Source organism: Alligator mississippiensis, chromosome 9, assembly GCF_030867095.1.
Source record: "Alligator mississippiensis isolate rAllMis1 chromosome 9, rAllMis1, whole genome shotgun sequence".
Taxonomy (NCBI): Eukaryota; Metazoa; Chordata; order Crocodylia; family Alligatoridae; genus Alligator; species Alligator mississippiensis.
Genome location: NC_081832.1, coordinates 14430017 through 14451005, shown reverse-complemented (window position 1 = coordinate 14451005; position 20989 = coordinate 14430017). Strand labels below are relative to the sequence as shown.

Here is a 20989-nt window from a genome sequence, read left to right as displayed (position 1 = left end):
CTGGACAATACAATTCTCTCTCCAGGTTATTTAAACAGGCACTCCCTTACTTCTATCCACTCTATGTGCTCCAGCATAATAAGCTGGATGTGCAGAAGAGAGTATGCTGAGTCTTGCTAAGGCTTTACTTTTGCACGAGGAGATGCAGTGCCCTCAGGGCTACCCCACTGGGACACGGTAGTTCGGCATGATCCCCATTGCAGATTCATGCCTTCAGGTTTCCAACAGACATTCCAGTGCAGTGGATTTGCACTGGTGGGCTTTGAACTCAACAGAAGAAAGAAGAAGAAGGAGCAGAGAAATATTTTTCTCTCCACAGAGGGGGCTGTTTGTTTGCTTCCAGAAAATCCCCAGTGCAAATCCTAGCAGAACGGAGCACGGTTCCATTGCTCATCCGTGACTCATGTTATATGTTAGCCTCTGTCTGCATGACTGCCATAAGCTGTGCCTGAAGGAGATTAGCAAGGAAGAGGAAAACAGCTGTCAGGCATGACTTTGCCCTTCAGAAGTGGTCTTCATGGGAGTATTTTTGAACCAAGGAATAACTAGTGTGTAATCCACTCTGTTCTGTACTGGCCAGTGGGATTCAGCCTGCAGCCAGCATCTTAGACAGCCAAGGTCATCTGAGGCTAAAGGAGGCAGAGAGACCCTCCCCACTTGTTCGATATGCATTTGCCATTTTCTAGAACTATGCAGGGCACACAAAAAGCTGTGCCAACTTAACTATTTCATCACAGCTATAGTGGTACACCCACCCTAGTCTGAGTGCAGCTACATTGGTGTACAAGTGCTTTATATTGGTAAAGTTACACTCCCATTGGGAAAGGAGAAGGTAAAGCTATACTCCCATGGGGAAAGGAGAAGAACTTATACCAATATAAGGCACTTCTGTATCAGTGGAACTATGTCCGAATGAGGAACTGTGCTGATAGAAGCATAATGTTCTACCGGCATAATTATAATTAAAATAATTACACCAGTACAAAAACTATCTAGACCAGGTTTAACACTGGGCTTGGTATGGCCACTCTGGATGTAACACTAGTGCCCCAGGTTCACCTGACTGCCCAAGATGTGGTGCTAGTACTTAAGCATTATCCCGGCTGGTTTTAAGATGCACTTTTTTCTTCCATCTAGACTAGTGACAGTCAAAACACTCCTGACTTTCCCCTAGACATTCCCACAGCATGAAGAGAGAGAGGAAAAAACAGGCTCAATTCCCCAGGCTGCCAAACCATTGGTACACTCTCAACAGTACCATCCCTCCTGGTGCCAGTTACTTCACAGTTCCCTGGTAACTCAAGATATATAACATAACTGGGCAGAGTGCCCCTACAACATGCCAGTGGACAGCACAAGGAAGAAAGAAAGGAAACTTCTGGCTGCAGGAAAGACACTGTAACTGCTTCTGATGGGAACAGAAAGATAGAAAGAATGCTCCTGCTGGTCGGGGAAGCTGTACTGCTGTGATCCCATGTAAAGGCACCAGGAATTGACTCTTCATTTCAGATGGGAAGCTCTGTAATTGCAAGCTGGGTAAGGTAACAATGCCCATGAATGACAAAGACTCTCTCAATCTGGACCCTATCCACTCTCTCTCACAAAAGCACCCTGGGCTTTCCAACTCTATTAACCAACTCCAAAATAGCACCTCCCCCGAGAAGCACAAAAGGCCTTTACACACTCATACCTTAAATCAGCATACAAAACAACATGCTCTTTTGGTGGTTGCATTTGATGGGCATAAATTATTACATTTCCATGAGATAGGAATAATACTGGCAATAATAATATTCATTGGCACCTTTGGTTGCTCATGATTTCCTGCAAAAAGAGCTGTGTCGGTTTACTCGTTTTACTCCTGAATTTATTGTGTAGGAATTTTGCAGCATGTTAGGATCTGTAGTTGTTGATCACTGATTATTACTCCCTGAAACACATACTAAACTGGCAGGCCAGGCTAGCTCGTATTGGGGTGCTTGTTAAAGGACTCTAGGTGACCTGCCTTGACACTGTTCAGAACTGCAGTGTCGATGGCCTGTGTGTAAACTTCCCTATAGCCATTTCACCACTTTTTCCTTGGGCTGCCTCTTCACCTGTGGAAAAATTTCCCATTTTGAGACTGTGATGTGATCTCCCAAATTATCCTGTGATGCCTCCTGATCATTTCCAGGCAGTAGTGAAAAGATCAGTGAATAATTTGTGGAAGTCAGAGTTTGCCATAGGTCTAAAAGAGACCACCAAGTCATCAGGCTCAGTCCCTCCATATTTTAAGCCACTACATCACATAATCTCATTCAGATCCCCATTAAGCTTTATCTGAACACTAGTTGGGTTACAAACCTTTACTGTAATGCAACTAACTGTTCCAAAACCACATTCTCTCTTCTACTTTTTTGCAAAACCCCATTTGACTAACCCGCACCTCCCAAATCACTTGCGCCTATTCATTTTTGCTTTCTCCACGCATTCACTTATCTGATGTGTACAGAGTGCGTTCTCTGGAGCAGAGATTGCAGTGGTACTTGACTGTACAGTGACTAGTGACAAGGCCCCTGACCACTGGCCTGGGTCTCTACGTACTATAGTAATATTAATATATAATTGTATTAAAAAAATATGAAAGAAACAACCCTGGTGATGCCAACCCTGCTCAAGCACTGATAAGAATGCTGTTGCTCTGACATAACTCCATTAGCGCAGGACCCTCTGCTCTGTAATGTCAGCAGCAAAGCTTCTCATGAATTCAGCAAGGTAGGACCAGAACTTAATTCTGTGCACGAGCCTTAGTTCAGCGGCTGTTGCACTACCACTCCCTTTTCTGCCTGATACAAATTTCACTTGTCTATGGCCACATCCAGACAAATGCGGACATTTAGTTCCCTGGGGACAACTAGCAGCAGGACACTTTGTGCCACTGCTAGTTATCTCTGGGGGAACACCAGTGAGATGCACCCTTTGGCATATGGCAGGTTACCCCAGGTGGGGTAGGGGAGGCTAGGGCCAGCAACTGTGCTGGCCCCAGCTGCCTTATCTGGGGGCTGGGGAAGCTGCAGCCATGTCACTCCTGCAGCTTGGAGCCTCGCCAGTGGCCAAAGCATGGTTCCAGCTGGCCAGACTCCAGTTTGGGGCAGCACAGTGCTGCCTCCATGTGCACCACCCCCCTTTTTTTCTGCGCAGGTTTTATTGATCCCTGGATCTCCAGGGGTCAAACCCCGCAATCTCCCCCCAAGGTAGCAGCATGGGAAACACCTGAATGTGCAGTGTATGGTGCTGTAAACGGGTCTGCGATGCCACATACCACACAGCTGCACTCATTTGGACACTGCCTATGTATCCAAAGTTTGTTTTCAACTAAAAAGTCTGTAAGCAAACTGTCACTAAAAACAAAAAATGGCTATTTAATTCCTGGTTCACTGAAATGTTCATGAATAATCTATTTTCCAGGATTGCTTGCCTCCAATTCTGAATTCTTTTCTTTACTAATGCAGTGAGAAAGCTGGAAGGAGTACCTTGACATTCTCCTCTGTTATGTGTTTCTCGGCTTTATCCACAGCATTCTGTCTGATTCTGTGCAGAAATGCCTACAAGAAAAGAAAAAAAGGGATTATTTTCCAATAGCCTGATGTGATATCAGTTCACAGCTTGAAACTTCTGGCTTCCTGTTAGCATCTAGTCATATGAAGAGGGTGTTGTAACCCAAAGGGTTTCCAGACTCTCAGAATTGAACCATGCACCAAATCATTACTTGCGCTCTTAGAATCAGCTCTGCATTTTGAGTACATAGACGGCATTTCCTTAGAGATGTCTGAGGTTTTTTCCTGGTAACAAGTGTCTTTCCTCAGAAGCTCTGCTGACACTTTTTGACTGAAATATCTGTTACCACCAGCACCAAAGGGAGGAGATGCTTGTTTATTCTCTTGAAGGTTTCTCCTCCCTCCTCTGAAAGGCAGCTGTTCTGTTTTTAGGATGCAACGTGCCTGGCTCCCATCAAGAGAGATGTCAACGAAAACGTGTGCAAGGAACAACAAAGTACATTCGTGCTGCTGAAGCAAAGGCAAGCCTGAGCTAAGTACTGGGGTTACAGACAATCTTAGTCTCAGCACTTGGGGAACTAAGGGAAACAGAAACCTGCAAGCAGGGCCTGTGAGACATTTTCATTTCTACTACATTAAAAAATTCAGGCAAAGCAATCTCGGGACTTTCTGCTCCTGCTGAGACCACCCCCAACTCTGCACACCTTTGACTTTACAAGCCAGCCCAACAAAGAGCTCAGGACTAGACACCAATGGGTAGGGACTCCAATGCTAGCCTTCAGATTCCTGCTCAGGCCCAGGCAACTGATAGCGAGAGGCCGTCTGTATATGCAGTGACAGCGATGGCAGTTTGCTTGATCCAGCTGCGATAATTCAGCAGAGCGCGCTGCTGATGGGAAGTTTAAATTCTACATGGTGCTTAGCAGCCATGAGTTAAAAGCTTCTCCTGAAGTGAGGAGAAGGGAATTTTACCCTCCCCCAGGCGTCAGCAGATGGAGACAAGCCCCTGCTGGAGGTGGGGGAGGCTGTCTGATTGGAGCCCAGCGAGGACAAAATCTACTGGGATCAATTAAAGTGACCCAGACATAAAACAGGAGAGGGTTTTTCCGGTCTGCCCTTGTTAGTGGTTTCCACGCTTGCTTCTCTTGCATAAGGCCTGGGCCCTGGGGAATATTGTGGGCAGGAAAAAAAAGGGGGACTTTTCGTACTCACCTGAGACAAAGCGGGGATGCGTGCAACTCCTTTGTATTTCTAATACAAAGCTGCCTCATTACAGTGTTATAATGAAGGGCTTGTAAAAGGTGAACAGTTTTAAGCAGTGTCTGTCAGCTGAAGCAAACTCAGCTGCTTTCTGATCCTGCCTGAGGCAAGGCAACTGCTCACTGCAGTACATGGAGCTGTGACCAACCTTGCAGGAGCTGTGAACCAACCCTCCAGCCTTCTCATCACTGAAAGCCTCTCCCCTCTGGTGTCTCAGATAGAAGAGCTTGAGCATGATTCACCCATTGTTGGTCCACAACTGGGCCAAAGGGAAAAGAGTATGCAAAGGTGCCTGAATGACAGGCAAACTGCTCTAAGATGGATGGGGGAGGTCCAGATACTTGTTCTGGGGGGTGGATTCTTAACCACCGGCTCATGAACAGGTGTCAGGGGTCCCAGTCACCTCCATCACCCCCTACTGTTGAACAGGATGCTTGAACCCAGACAGACATGAGGAAATTGGAGTGGACTCTCTGGATGGAAAAGTTCAGGAACGGCTATTTTAGTGAGCAGAATGTTTTTTCCTGGTGACTGAGGAGCCATTCTATTAAAAAAAAAAAATCCAGCCTTAGCAGCCAAGGCACTTTACCAGTAATCTTGCCAATGTCTGCTGTGATGTTAATATGCTGCCCAGCTTCCTGGCAGCAGTCAGGGAAGCCTCAGGATTGTGTGAGACAAAGTGTGCAGTGTGATGAGAAACAGCACTAGGATTGACAGGAAAGGGGATGGAGGAGATGATGCCTTCCCGCTCCAATACTGGGCATGATAGCTGAGCGCTATTAATCAGGCATCTGATTTACATGTTTTGCTCCTTCATATATAAACCACCAGCTCCAAAGAGATAAGATAAGTGGAGATTTTTCCCTTCCTTTAATACAGACTCAAATCTCTGTTTGAAAATAAATCCAATTGGAATAATTAATTAATCCATGCAATTAGCAGCTCCACTGGTGACTAATATTTACCAATATATTAGTCCCAGCAATGTGTATTTCTAATAATAGAAATCTGGTAAACAGAAGGTACAAATCACATTAGCTGTTACATCTAGTCAAAAAACCAGAGCCTGTGTTACCGGTAATTTATAAAACAGCTTTTCTGGGATGCCTGTCTGAGAAAATCACTTTAATATGTGTGCATGTGTGTGAGAAAGAGGGAAAGGAGCTGGCACACCAAAAGAAGCAAGTCTGAAAAACAGAGACACAAAGAGAGAAAGAAAAGAAAGAGGGAAAGATATATGAGGAGAAAAACTAAGCGTCAAATTTAGAAACAGATTGTCAGGTCTGATCCAGCCTTCTGATCATCTTGATGTGTGTAAACAACAGTATTTCCAGCGCCACCAAAACAAGACAGTTGTTAAGAGACAAATGTAGTTGCCAACTTTCCAAACTGTTACCATAAAAATCCAAACTAGCTGGATGCAAAACTATTTGTTCCTAGCTTTTAAATCCCCCTCCCTCTGAAATAAAAATCTTTAATGATGTAATCATTTAAACAGAACAGCGATTCTGCAAGCAACTCAACCAGCTGAAACCACTTCCTATTCAACTATTGGCACAAGCTCAAGTGTCAGCAGTGCATAGATGTCACCACTGCACATCTTTTGCACTTAACACCAACAAATGCACAAGATGCATAAAATCATAGAAACATAGACAATGAGAGTTGGAAGGGAGCTCAGGAGGTCTCCCAGTCCAAGCCCCTTCTCAAAGCAAGACCATCCTCAACTAGATCGTCCTACCCTTTTCTTCATCCTCTGTCATTACGTTGCCTCCACCATTCAGTAAGGGACCCATGCTTTCTCTGATCTTCTCGTTCCTGACATACTTGTAGAAACCCTTCTTGTTACCCTTCATGTCCCTTGCTAGCCGCAACTCCAATTGTGCTTTGGCCTTCCTGATTTCATCCGGCCATGCCTGCATGCCTGAGCAAGACTTTTATACTCCTCCCTAGTCATCTGTCCAACCTTCCTCTTCTTGTAAGCTTCCTTTTTGTCTATGAGCACAGCAGGTCAAGAAGAGGATGGCCCCTAGTTGGTCTCTCCAACACTTGCACTAGGAAGTTGTCTCCAGTGCTCTCCAAAAACTTCCTAGATTGGCCGCGCGCTGCCATATTGCCCTCCCAGCAGATGTCAGGGATAAGGAACTGATAAATGTGTGAACCTGCACCTTTTCGGCAGCTGGCCCAGGGTTGTGAAAGTCACTCACTGGACACGTCTGAATGACCAGGAATTTCACCCATTGAGTATAAAAGACAAAACTCACCCATCTCGGGGGTCGGACTCGATGATCTATTGAGGTCCCTTCCGACCCTAACATCTATGAATCTATGAATCTATGAATCTGACTTGTTGTCGCTTTACAGAAATTATATAAAAAAAAAACTATGGGAGGCCAGAGGGAAAGCATCAGAGCTTAACTCAGACCATGTAAGAAAGTTATAATCAACGGTTACAGTGGTCATGTGCTTGGGTGCCACAGTGATAAGCCTGGGATGGATGGACAGAACAGTTAGGTACCGTTCCCATTCTATCTGCCCACGTACCCTGGGTCTCCTTGAAGACATAAACTGAGTTTTTTAAAGCAGCCCAAGCTCAGTGATGGATTTCTGCATGCATGACAGAAAAAGAGATTCATGACCCACAACAAACCAGCAGACCGAGGTACAGCCCAGATCAGAGCACTAGGCCAAAAACAGTGTCTCAAAGCAAATGGGAGCTTTTTAGTCAATCGTGCCAGCCAGACCAATAGAAGTTCCTTCTTCTCGTGCTTCTCTTGAAAGCATGCGTATAAAACTCCATGTCCCCTCTTGTTTGTTTGCATGCTAATCACTAGGAAAAGAGCTCATTGCAGAAAAACAGCTAATGAAGGGTTTGTTTTTGTTTAAAGCCCTACTGGGTGTATCAACCTAATATTTATTTGCACACTGTGACTTGTTGCCGTTAAGGTTTGCAGGCTTTCCAGACAAAGCAGAGCTAGTCTGATATACCACGCACCATACATGTTTGCTCAAGGTGCAGAGCCTTGCAGGATTCGAGCAAACCTAGAGCTACCAAAGAGACTAAGAAGTAAGAAGTGAAATATCACCATGTCACCAATCTGCATCATGCCTGTTTATAGTGATAGGAAAAACAGTCATCTCCATCCTAACACAGACACACACAGATGCACAGAATCTTGAAATATGAAAACAGAAGTGATATACAAATTTTCTTTTTCACCAAGCCTAGGTTTCTGTTTTTATTTTATTTTTTAAGGTCTCCTCAAGCTCCATGGCATTCAATGTACTACTCTTCCAACAGTCTGAAATTCAGTTAATGTGAATTATGCAACTCTGAACCCTTACCCTGAATGTAACATTCAGTTTAAGGCAAGAATTTCTAAATCAGAGCTGTTCCCAGATCGATAATGATGTTGAATTCCTTCTGACATGGGTTTTGAACAGCTCTTTTAACATTTCCTCTACTGGGAAAAGGGGGTGTTTTACCATCTGTTAGCTGGTATCTGTTAACTAAGATGTAGCAAACATCTTGTGTGGAGAAGGCAAGGTACTCTTAATAAGTGCCAACAGGTCAAGGTAAACATAAATTAGGGTCTAGTTACAGTGTGTCAGTTGACACCTGGTAAAAGTATACCTTTTTGCTGTGTGGACATGGCTTTACACTGGAGTATCTTTCTAGCCTCTTATCTCCCATGGATTGTGTATAAGATTTCAGGGGGTGCACGCCTGCCTTTGTCTGTTGATGGCGTTGATAAGATGCATGGGCTTGAGGGAGCGATCCTGGGGTTTTCTTGAGAGATGTGAAAATTAGCCACAGTGCTTTCTCATTTTATTACCATGGAAGCCAAGAGTGTGAAGTGTTAATTACAGGAATCGTATAATTCTTTACAATGCTAAATAGAAAATGTGAGCTCCCTGGGGAAGAACGACTGTCCTATTTCACTGACAACTTGTACTTTCAACCTTGGGCGCTACTTTACAGTGTCCAGGAATACACAGCCCTATTTTATCCCTATGTAAAACAATGACACAGGAAATGTTTCATTACAGAAAGCCCAGACAGGACCTAAACGGGCCGGTTCATGCTTCTAGCCCTCCTGAAGAGGTCACTGCTACCTTCCCATGCCTGTGTCCCTTCAGGTGATCAGAGCAGCGATGGCTCAGTTATTATCACCACTCCTCTACACAATATACTCGAGTAAGGCACATCACCAAGATTCTTGCCCAGGAAATCAGTGGGGAAGGGGATTTTATTAATAGGGCAATTTAATATGTATATTATTATTATGCAAGAAAGAAAAAGGAAGGCAGAGGAGTTTCTGCAAGGTAAGATTAGATCTTTTTGAAGAACAGCCGCAGAGCAAAATAGGACAACTCCTACTACTAATCAAGATAACAAGAGCATTTAGCAACTCATGCTCATTTCAGCCAAATCAGCAAAAACTCTTTCTACACAAACCACTAAGAAGGCTTGTTAAAAATCACACTCCCCTCCTATAGCATATCACCCCCGACCTCAACAATACTGATTTCCAGAGAAAGGATGCTCACAACCACACTCACCAAGGGAGTAATAATGTTCCTACTGGAAGGACAGATCATAAAATACGCAAACTACATTGTGGTAGGTCTTAAAACAGAAGTTTCCTGAAAGTAGTCTACATTGAAAAACATGAAGTAATGCAGGCTATTATCTCAAATCAATGACCGGGAGCTAGATAGAAATAGAAACCAGAAATGGGATAGACACTGGAAAACAAAGAAAGAAGACTCTGTAGCCAACACAATGGAGCAGAGACTGAAACAAGATACACACTCAACTTCCCTGCCCAAAATACAAATCAGCACGAGGAGACTTCCTCAAACCTTCAGAAATAGTAATAGGTTTCTGACTAAACAGCTGTGTGTCAGCCAGGGAGAAATGAAAGAGAGAACAGAAACAACCATATAGCACATGGGGCAACAAGCCACCAGATCTGAAAATGGACATTTCTCAAAGCAGGCCACTGCGAACCCAGGAGGGACAGAACTGTATTTTAAATGAAAGTTAAACTTCCGATCTCACCATGTGACTCCTTTCATTGGGGCCCTCATCATAGGCTGACACTTCCTATGCCCTAATGAGGCCCTGCCAACATTGGGTAAAACTCATCATTCCCATAAAGATTTGAACCACAATTTGAATACATGATCCCTCTTTTCTCATTGCTCCAGTGAGTACTGCCACTGCCCTTGGATGTTTGACAAAATGTGCTTTGGATCTCCTGGGACTCTGCTATTACGCTGGTATAACTCAATTGTCTTCCATGGGGTTGCTTAGATGCCTTTGGGAATAGGAGATGCATTGAAATATATGGATGTGATATATTGGAATATGTGGATGTTTTCTACTAAACGCTTGCTGAAATCTGAAGTTTGAATGCAGGTGCATCCTTGTTCATTTAGTAATTGCTAGCCCTGATCCTCAGCAGAAGGCTTGTATTCTTTTGGATATTACCATATACACAAGTCATAACCCAAACCCCAGCAGAAATTACAGGAAACATGAATATCCTGCATCCTTCAGCCAATAAATGCTATGCAAATTACAGGACTTGTTTGCAACTGGCGTCTCAAGCACTATCATGAATGATCTCAAGATAATTTTAACAATGACAGGGCAGGAACTATACAAATAATTCAGTATGATATAAGACGTTTGTTCACATTAATGTTTTTCAACTCCATGTATAGTCCTAAAGAAAAACAGGCCTTCAGATAGTCCTCTCTCAGTAAATTGGAAACCATCTGAATGATGAATTTTAATGAAACCCTACTCTTGTTAACAGTCACTATTCAGTAAAGTATCAAGTAATCTGGGCTGGAGTTGAGATTCTACTTCACTTCCCCAGACCTCACGTGTTCCAGTTTTCTGGGCTGTTACAAAAAGACTGAGTTTCAACCCAGACAGACCTGATGTTTAGTAACAGGTGAAGTGGCTCGTATGTAAATATGAGTATACAGTCTGTAAATATTCTAAATATAAATGTAAATATTCTAATATTTTTCTGGCTGCAAACCAGTGTATAAATGTAAGATACTGGGCTAAATTTAGATTTGACACATACAGGTTTTACAAGGGTGCAGTTCCGTTTATACCATCAAAGCTGGAATAATTCCTGTAGTATCTACAGAATTATACCAGTGTAAAACCAGTGTGAGATCAAACTTATCGTTAATGTTATTAGTTATGATGCCCCTTCTTGTGTTAATTGCAGAATTCCTGAATCCTGCTATTTAAGCTCTTACTAGTATAAATTTTAAATGAGCCATTTCTGATGAAGGGAAAAAGGAACCTAGGGATATCTACAGTGTCAGTTGAAAATCTTATCAAGAAATTCTTATTTGCAGTATTTGATGTATGGCGCGTATTTTCCTTGATATCCTTGTGAAACAATGAAGAGTTACAGCTAAGAGAAAGAGCAGAGCTGTAAGAGGAGGCTTAGATCTACAGTGACACTATTTCATCTACAAACAGCTGAACAGAGACTAGCTCGGTAGACAGAGGTGTTTAGTGGCTGGAAATAGCCTCAGAGTATTTTACTGCCCTAATTTTGGCATCCTGTTCATTATACTGGTTTCAAAGTTTCATGGTTTGCTGACCATTTATCCATGTACATACACATATACATACTTACATTTTGATCTACCCTCCAAAGAGGAACTGAAATGCTCACTACTCATAAATGATTTAAAAAAACAAAATGTAAATCACATACAGTACAACTTGTCAAGCAAGCAACCTATAACAGCTGAGCTGCTGCCTGGATTTCTGCACGGTGCCTCTGCATTGCTGTCTTCTCAGCAGAGTATCAGATCAAATTCTCTATATTCAGTTTCCAGATGGGCACTTTTTCTCTAAACATAGAAAGCACCTGTATAATCTTGGTTTATAGGACATGGTGTGATAGGAATTAATTATAATCACCTTGGCTTCAGTATATACCTCTCGCTATCTTTTGCAGGCAACTATAAAGATATCTATTATGTCTGCAAGTCTCATAACTACTCAGAAAAAAGTTATTTCTTGCTAACACATGCATGTGCACACACTTTTTTCTTTCTAAGAAGCTATTTTCTTCATTCCAATATCTTTACTTTTTAGGATTCATGATCCATATCACATCGTAAAAATGGATGTTAATGTGACATACGGAACAAACTATCTGCCCTTAAGAAAGGCTTTATAACCATCTTTAAAAGGCTTATTCATGCATTGTGGAACAGGGTGAAGCAGTAGAGGATAGGCCCATCTTCAGTCACAAGCTGCAAAGGTAACACAAGGGAGGGCTTTATTTCCCAGAAGCACTGGAGGTACCACTTCCAAGAATTCTTTTTAGCTGTACAGATAGGTGGGTGATATAACTACTGTAATAATAGCTACTGTATGTATATTGCAAAATCAACACTATGAGAGAAACATGAATTAAGCCTAGACCCAGCTTTTGCTCCCACTTTGTAACATGACAACATATGATGAATTACATTAAGAACTGAGCAAAATATGGGGAAATGAACAAAACCTCAGCTGTTTAAAACACTGTTCCATATATCTGTGTGTGTGTGGGGGGGGGGGGGGGGGGCAGACACACAGACACACAAATATAGTGTCTGTATTTTGGAAGTGAGATGTGGCTGCTGCCTATACAATCCACATTCTTGTGACATGTCCAAAGATCCAATACATTTATCCTAAGCCTTAACTAACCCTGCATTAAAAAAGACTACACATGTATTACTATCCATGTTTGACATATCTAATGTCCATTCTGTCTGTAGGTCCATTGCATATAATACTGAAGTTGACAAAAGAGGTCTGCAAAATCATTTCAATAGAGCCTGAGGGAGTTAAGCACTAGGGGTGTACGAAATTGGCCATATTCAATTCAGATTCAGCCCGAGTCAAGGACAGTGATTTGATTGATTAATTCGGATCACTGTCCCCAATTCGATAAAATTTCATAGATGTTAGGGGATGGAAGGGACCTCGGAAGATCATCGAGTCCGGCCCCCTGCCCCAAGAGCAGGAAGTCAGCTGGGGTCACAGGATCCCAGCAAGATAAACATCCAATTGACTCTTAAAGGAGTCCAGAGTAGGTGCTTGCACCACCGCTGGAGGCAGTCTGTTCCAGGCCTTGGGGACTCGGACAGTAAAAAAGTCCTTCCTTATGTCCAGACTGAAACGGTCATGGAGGAGTTTGTGACCGTTTGACCTTGTCATCCCTTGGGGCGCTCTGGTGAACAGACGTTCCCCCAGATCCTGATGCACACCCCTTATGTACTTATAGGTGGCCACCAGATCACCCCCGAGCCTGCGCTTTTCCAGGCTGAAGAATCCCATGGCTCTCAGCCTCTCATCATACGGTCTGCTTTCCTGACCTTTGATCATGCGCGTGGCTCTCCTCTGCACTCTCTCTCAAGCTTCTCCACATCCTCCTTAAATTGTAGAGAATCCAAATCTGAAGATTCGATGCTGATTTGGAGAATCAGCGATTTGGCACTAGGCATGATTTAAATGTTTTTTCTACATATCTTGAGGTACCAGGCACGGCTCATGAGTGCTGTGATGCTGGGGCGGATGGAGCGTCCTACAGGCATTCTCGGGGGTCAACCCAGAAGTGGTCCAGAAGTATTTCCGGTCCACTTCTGGGTCTGCCAGGGAGCGCATGGGGGACCCCCCCTGTCCCTGCCCTGGCTCATCTATTGGCTGCGGGGGGACCCCGGGTGCTCCCTCCAGACCCAGGAGGCACCAGTTGTCAAGACACGAGGGGCATGGGGGGGGAGCCCATGCATACCGTGGCAGACCTGGAAGTGGACCAGAACTACTTCTGGTCCACTTCTGGGTCTGTTGTTGAGCATGCTGGGGAGCCCCCGCACTCCTGTGGGATGCTCCATCTGTCCCAGCATCACAGCATTCATGAGCTGCCTGGTACCTTGAAGTATGTAGAAAAAACATTTAAAGCTGTGTCTATGGCTGAATCGCCAAAACTTTCCAAATCTCTCCGAATTGATTTGGAGGGTTCTGATTCAATTTGGAGAGATTAAAAGGTCTCCTGATTTGATTTGGATTTGGAGATTTGGCCACCGAATCAGGCCAAGGCTCTGCTGAATCGAATTGGGGACCAAAGCTTTGCACAGCCCTATTAGGCACCTCAATCTCATTTTGTTCCCTTGAAAGTCTCAGCCAAAAATGTCTAGATTGTGTCACCGCTCCCTTTGAACCACTGCTGATTTACCTTGACAGCACCCTTTTCACAGCTGGTGCAAGAACAGATTTCCAGGGCAACTAAAGAAAGCAATAAAATTGCTCTGCTCAGGAGCCAATTACTGTCTCTTAGCAGGCATATCTACATTGCACATTAGCACATCATGGCAAAAGCTGTGCTAACGTGCAAATGTGCAGTAGAATTAGTCTGCTGCACATAGTATCACAAAAAAAAAAAGCATCGGCGCTACCGCGCAGTACCATCAGTTACTGTGCATTTAGTTAGTACCTGTTATCACAGGCACTAAGATTAATGTACAGTAACCATAGCACGTTAATGGATATGTAGTTGCATCCGCTATATTCAGATTGCAGGGATTTCATTTGTAGCTGCAAATTGAGAAATCAACATGCTCTTACATGTACAGTCATATGCATACACGTAGTGGTAATCAGGACAAGTGAATTTTGTGACCTGATTTAGTAAAACTTCTCAGGGGAAAATTATTTACAGAGCTAGCTAGGAAAGGACCTGCTTTGCACCTTCATTCCCATTATATTAATGTTTACATCTAAATTCTGCAAAAAGGCAGACAAAACCCATTCATGCATTTATAGCAAAGAAAGGTGAGACCAATGGGAAGTGAGAATAACGTGTGGCTAGTCTCTCACTCCAGAAAGAGAGAGAGAGAGATCCTTTTCTTATAGAAAGTTTGTTTTTGTTTAAATTACAAGACCACTTCTTGAAGTGAAAGACTGGTTTCTGCAAATTGGCCTGTTTCTACTTTTGCCGCACTGCATTAACATCTACTGAAACTCCCCTCCTAGCCAGTACTGTTTCCTGCCTCAACTGTGGCGGATTCCACCTTAGTGGCGTCCCCAAGTCCCTAGTCTGCAAGTTCCAGCTCCTGCAGAATATTGCTGCCCACCTTCTTCAACAGAGAAAGAAAGACGACCAAAGTCATCCCACTGTCAAGTGGTTCTGCTGTCCCCCTTTATTCCAGGGTCCTGGTGAAAACTGCACATTTCATGTACTATGTTCTCCTCAGATGTTAAACTGAAGCAGATAAAACCACTGGAACTTCTTCAGATTACAAAAACATTTTGGGCATTTGGCCTAGATAAAGGGCTGATATTTTGGGGACATTTTTATTATCAAACTATCTTTCTGCTCTTTCACTTTTGAGTGATTCTGTCTTAAATAGCAAAGATTATCAGTGAATGCTGGAAAAGTTTCCAGGTGAAAACCAGCCTCATTGAAATTTTGAACAGTTTGGAAGTTTTAACATAGATTCTAGTGGGGCTAGGACAACACTCTTGCTGTTTCTACAACATTTTATGATTATATCTGATGAAGAGAAACAAATGAACAAGCCAAAGGAAATCCCACGCAAGGCACAAGAAGGGTTCAGCTGTTCTTGTAGATATTAGCCTGTGGGTCTGCGGACCACCTGACAGTTACTTCAGAGGTGAGCAGAAATTCACAATTTCACTTTCTAGGGAGAGGCTTAAACAAATATGACGCTAGATTCCCAGCTGCTGGAAATCAGTGCAACTCCACTGACATCAATGAACCTTGCAGCTCTTCGCACTTCTGAGGAATCTGACCCCCAGTCTTCAGATTCAATTTGTGCAAACTTGCCATGTCATTTCAGTTTTCCAGATCTGATGCATTTTCTGAGAGAATTGAAACATGTGAGATTCAGCTAATTTCTACCAGTTTTGCAGCCAATTTTACTGAATCTCCATGAAAATCCAGCATGCAAGCCAGGATCCCTCAAAGGCTCATCCTTTTAGATGACACAAGCCTGGTTATGTTTCAAGCATGTTACAAGATCCCAGTTTTATATTTCATTAAGAACACTTTGCTCAGCTCTGTCATGTGGTTAAAGAGTCTAAGAAGTAGCTCAGGACACTTTTACACGTGCTTCAGGGTGGCAGGGTGGGGGGAGACTTTAATTAGAGCGACTCCAAGAGCTGCTTTAATTAAAGTGCCGCCATGTCTCCTGTATCGACATCCCCCATGCTTGAAAATGGCAGTGGGGGCACTTGAATTAAAGCTCATCCCCTGGATACCAGCATCAAGGCACAGGTTTCCTGTTAGCAAAACTTTGCTATTGAAATAACACTGACAATCTCAGAGGTTGTATGTGGACCCTGGACATTTAGAGCTAGTGCTGGAATAAGGCAACAGTTGCTATGAATTTAAGAAAAATAGATGCTGATTTCCAAAAAGGGGTATCAGGGTTAATACAGCAGGTGTCGTGTCCCTTACTATACCTGACCACCCCTCTGCTCTACGTGTGTGCACGCGCGCACACACACACACACACGTATGTGTACACGTGCACATGTGCAGGATTGGATCTATGAGACTTACAGTATGGAGGTAACATTTCTGAACCAGAAGGCTATCCAAACAAAAATTTCTGATGTAACTGCAGCCTCCATAATTATTTCTTCTCTGAAGCTTTTCTTAGTGGCAAAACATCTACGTCAGCTTTCTACCAAAGGTCATAAAAACTTCAGGGGTATTTTAAAGACCTGTTTATGGCTAGGAACCAGAGCTCTGGTACTAAACAGAAATGTTGGATTGGCCTAGTCTCTGGCACTTAAAATTTTCTGCCAGGAAAACTTTGTTAAGTGGCTGTGATAGGAGCTCAGCTTTCTGTGGAGGTAGCAGAAATGGTCTGTGCCGTACTGGGATCCTCGTTCTCATAGCCAAACAAGAGAGACCGTAACACTGAAGCCTGTCAACATTTTCTGAGAAGGGCAACGCTTGACAAAAATCTGTCATTTGGTGATAGGGCTAAAGTGGGAGGAATGCCACAGAGTGCCAATAGGTATGGTGGGACCAGTACTGCCCCAGCCTTTCTATGATGAAGGCAAGTCAAGATGACTGGTTGAATCTGGGAACAACATAAATAAATACCATCAATTCCTTGCCCTTTCATCCAAGGTGCCCTGCACAGTTTGTGGTTAATAAATATGGGGTGGGTTTTTAAAAAGCAAAATGCATGTTGAACTTCCCTGCTGTAGATTCTTGCACCTCATAAAACTAGCAGGCCATGTCTATTTACCTGTCCACTGCAGAATTAACAACCTCAGGGCAAATGGAAAAGAAACCAAATCCAGAGAAGGACATTTACTCCCCAAATCCCCCAAAAACAAGGAATAGGGAGCCTGACCTTGCTGCCATTTATATCAATAAAGGCATGATCAAGACTCTTATTTGGATATTTATTCTATCACAATGTGTTGGTTATGCCAACTGCTTACATATATTTTCTGAGGAAGAAAAGTGTCTAAATTCAATGCCCTATTCTGAAGTTTGAGAAGAGATACAAACCATTTGTTTGCATTTTATTTGTAATTTATTTCACCTAAAATCAGAACAGAAGGAGTTAAACACAATATTTTTGGCCAAGTCAAACAGCTAGTCAGAAAAAAATTCAATGTACAGTGAAATATTTCTGTCTTATTTGCTTTTTAGTATTTATTTTGCAACCTGCCAGGCCCCATGGCAAGCTTCTCACCTCCCCACCCCAGCATGGAAACTTCATCAGAGGGTTTGTCCACACTGAAGACTGCAGAGCTTTGCAGAAATTCCTAGTTCAGACACTGGAAGCAGTCTATGACCACCTCTGCTACCCAAAATGACTCATTTAAAGCTAGCTCAGGTGGCTCTCTGCAACACTGCAGACTGTTTGTCAACATGCCCTGTAGCCCTAGGCCCTCCATAGCCTCTCTTTCTCTACAACTTCATGCTCTCTATTTTCCTCCCTTTACGTAAACCTTAACATTCCTCGTCAGTCTGGCATTGAGGCTTGGAAACTTTCAGCGGCCTTCAGCCACTTGTTCTTGTTATAATTGGCACAGCTACTATCACCAGTCCTCACCCACCCAGTACTGCAATCAGTTTTCACCAGTCACTAGAGGTGCAGACAGAAGTTACATTTGTTGTGTGATCAGCAGGGATCCTGGTTTTCCGTGATAAAAAATCACAAATTCTGATAAAAACTGCAAATTCTCTGATAAAAATCCCAAAATCTGTGGTTAAAATGAAATGCCCTCCACATTCCCCCGCAGCTGCGTTGGTGTCCCTCACTCCCCACCACAGCCCCCAGGCCTGCTCGTGCCCCTTGGCCCCCCACCCACAGCCTCTTCTGCCCAGCCCTGCTGGAGAGGGCCCCCAGCTGCCAGGGCTATGGAGCCAGGGACCCAGGTCTGTAGCCCCTGCCTTGTGCCCCCCAGATCTGTGTAGGAGGTGGGGGCAGGGTGGGTGTGCACTGCCTCCACATACATAGAGGAAGTGTGGCCAGGGCAGCACGGAGCTTACAGCAGCAGGCAGCTTTCATGCGTGGCCTTGCTGTGCCCTGCCACACCAGTCGCATACACTGTGCTCTGGAGGGCATGGGGGACGGTGGCAGGGTGCGGAGCGCAGCGTTTGTGACACAGGGTTTGCAGCTAGTCAGGCACTCCGGTGGGAGGGGGGGGGTTGCAGTTTCCCCGCTCCCGGATGGAGTGCCTGTCTGGCTGCAAACCCCACTCCCGGCCAGAGAGTGCCCAAGCTGACTGGGGGCTGAGGGAGTGGGGGAGCCTGCAAACCACTCCACCCCCTCCTCCTGCAAACCTCCCCACTCCCTCAGCCCCGAGCCACCTTGGGCACTCCCCGGCTGGGCACTCCAACCAGGAAGGGGGGGTTGCAGCTGGCCAGGAGCAGCGGGGGGTTGCAGCTGGCCGAGCACTCTGGCCGAGAGCAGGCAGGCTGCAAACCCTCCTGGCCAGAATGGCCGGCCAGCTGCAAACCTCACTGCTCCCTCAGCCCCTAGCCAGTTTCCACCCCCCAGCCCTGCCCCACAACCTCCAAGCCCCACTCACCTCCAGTAAGAAGAGTGAGCCTGAAGTAACCTCCAGTAAGTGCAAGTGTTGGGCCCCGCCCTTCCCCCTCTCCCCTCTGGGCAAGGTTGGGGCTTTCCCGCCCCTTTTGCAAACAGCTCTTGTAGGCTGGAACCCTGCCAGCCTGCAGAGCTCTTTGCAAAAGGGGGAAATCTGCAGATTTCTCTTCTAAAAGGGAAAAATCCATGTTTTCTCTGATAAAAATTGGAAATCTGGGTTTTTCTCTGTTTTTCTGTAGGAAATGCAAAACCTGGATCCCTGTGATAGGCCCCCTGAAAGTGCTCTACACCCATGCCATGACACATGTGCATGGCTGCAGAGCGCTTCAAAAGTGGCTGATCACATGACAAATTAACTCTTATCAAATGAGGAATCAGATGAAGGCGCTCCACTTTGGAGCACCTTAAGGAACTTCTGTTCCCTACGGTCAATTTGTCATGCAATTGGGGCTGGGTTGATGGAGCCCAGCCCTACCCCCAATGCTATCTGCAGGAAGGGAGGGGTCAGAGGGGCAGGGGAGTGAGCTTGGGTTTGCCCAGCCTGAGCTGGAGAGTGGAGCATGTGGATTGGAGACCCCTCAGCTCAGGCTGGGCAAACCCCAGCCTGTAGCTCATTCCCCCTCCCCTCTCCTCCCTCCCCACTCCATTGCTGCAGACAGCTGGGGGAGGTGGGGCAGGGCTGGGGGAAAGAAGCGGCTCCTCTGCTGCAGGCAGGTTCAATCCCACCCTCGACTCAACAGGTAAATGCCTGTGGGGAGGGGGGGCACTCTAACTCATGGCACTTTATGTAAAGCACCATGAATTAGAGCAGGAGCCTGTACATCTGTCAGAATCCTAAGGGGTACGTGCAAAAATTACATTTAAATTGACCTAACTACAGTTAAGTCAATCTAAATGCAGATCCGTGCAGGCACTCAGGGAGATTAAATTGGGCAAAAAATGGCAGGCTTGGCCTAAATTAGTTCACCTGAGAAAGTGAACTAACTTAGATCAGAAACAGGTTCAATTGATCCGGTGAACATTTGCACATACTTGGAGCTCAGCTGTTCACCCCAGCCCCAGGATTATGCTCTTCCTACCCCCACAACTTTATTTGGGCTATTTTTAGTCCCCTCCAAACCTCCCCGCCCCCCCCCCCCACACATAGCCCACCAGGCCCACTTCCCCCCCCTGACCTGCCAACTCTCCCCCCATGGACCTGCTAGTGTCCCTCATCCCACTTTCCCTGCCCCTCTTCCCCAACTTAAAGTAAACTGTGTGCTTGTAGACAAGGTGTGGTGAATGTCTGCACATACCCTAATAAGTTATTTTTAAGCTACTTCAGAATATCCTTATCTGATTTGTATAACCTTGCTTCTGTCTAGGAATGTAGACATGTTTACCTGGAATTACCTACATATTTATTCACAATTGTTTCTTTTCCACTAAAGAACATCAGCCCTGAAGCTCTGATAGTCGGGACACTGATATATAATCAGGAGCAAAGGATGGGTATACATAATGAAGTGCTTTACAAATATTGACTTTAGTCAGCCCTACAACACTCCTCTGAAGGAAGTATGTTTATCTGCATTTTGTAGATGAGGAAAGAGCTGCAGGGAGCTTAATGCCTTACTCACAGCCCACATGGAGTCAGAAGCAGACAAGAAGTTTCTGATTTTCTGGCTGGTGATGAGACCAGCAAAATACACCTTCATCTCAAAATAATGTGAAAACCTTATGGGAGTTATCCATGCCCTTTCCCTTCTTCAAAGACTGCTGCTTTGTCACACCATTCATGCCAGTAAACCCAGAACAAAATCCTGGCCCCACTGAAGTCAATAGGATTTTTGCCATTAGCTTTCATAGAGCCTGGATTTCACTCCTGGCCTCTATTTTCATTTCCAAAGAATATGAACAAGGACATGCTTCTGTGGTGACTAAAACTCAACTGTCAATATAAGTGGTGTTTCAAGGATTTTTTTAAAAGAAGCGTTATCTCTTTATAGAAAAAAAGGGCTCTTTTCAAAGGTGTATTCCTCATGCATGCAACTCCCAGAGTATACCTGGCA

At 44.5% G+C, this 20989-nt stretch overlaps 1 protein-coding gene across 2 annotated transcripts in view; it reads right to left on the bottom strand.

Moving 5' to 3' along the window:
• Positions 1 to 20989, bottom strand: part of PREX1 (phosphatidylinositol-3,4,5-trisphosphate dependent Rac exchange factor 1) — a 229901-nt gene that overhangs the window by 133527 nt on the left and 75385 nt on the right. For both annotated transcript variants that reach the window (XM_019484535.2, XM_014609519.3), the window contains exon 2: positions 3513 to 3584. In XM_019484535.2, coding sequence (XP_019340080.1) covers positions 3513 to 3584 — 72 coding nt within the window. The remainder of the gene's footprint in view (positions 1 to 3512; positions 3585 to 20989) is intronic.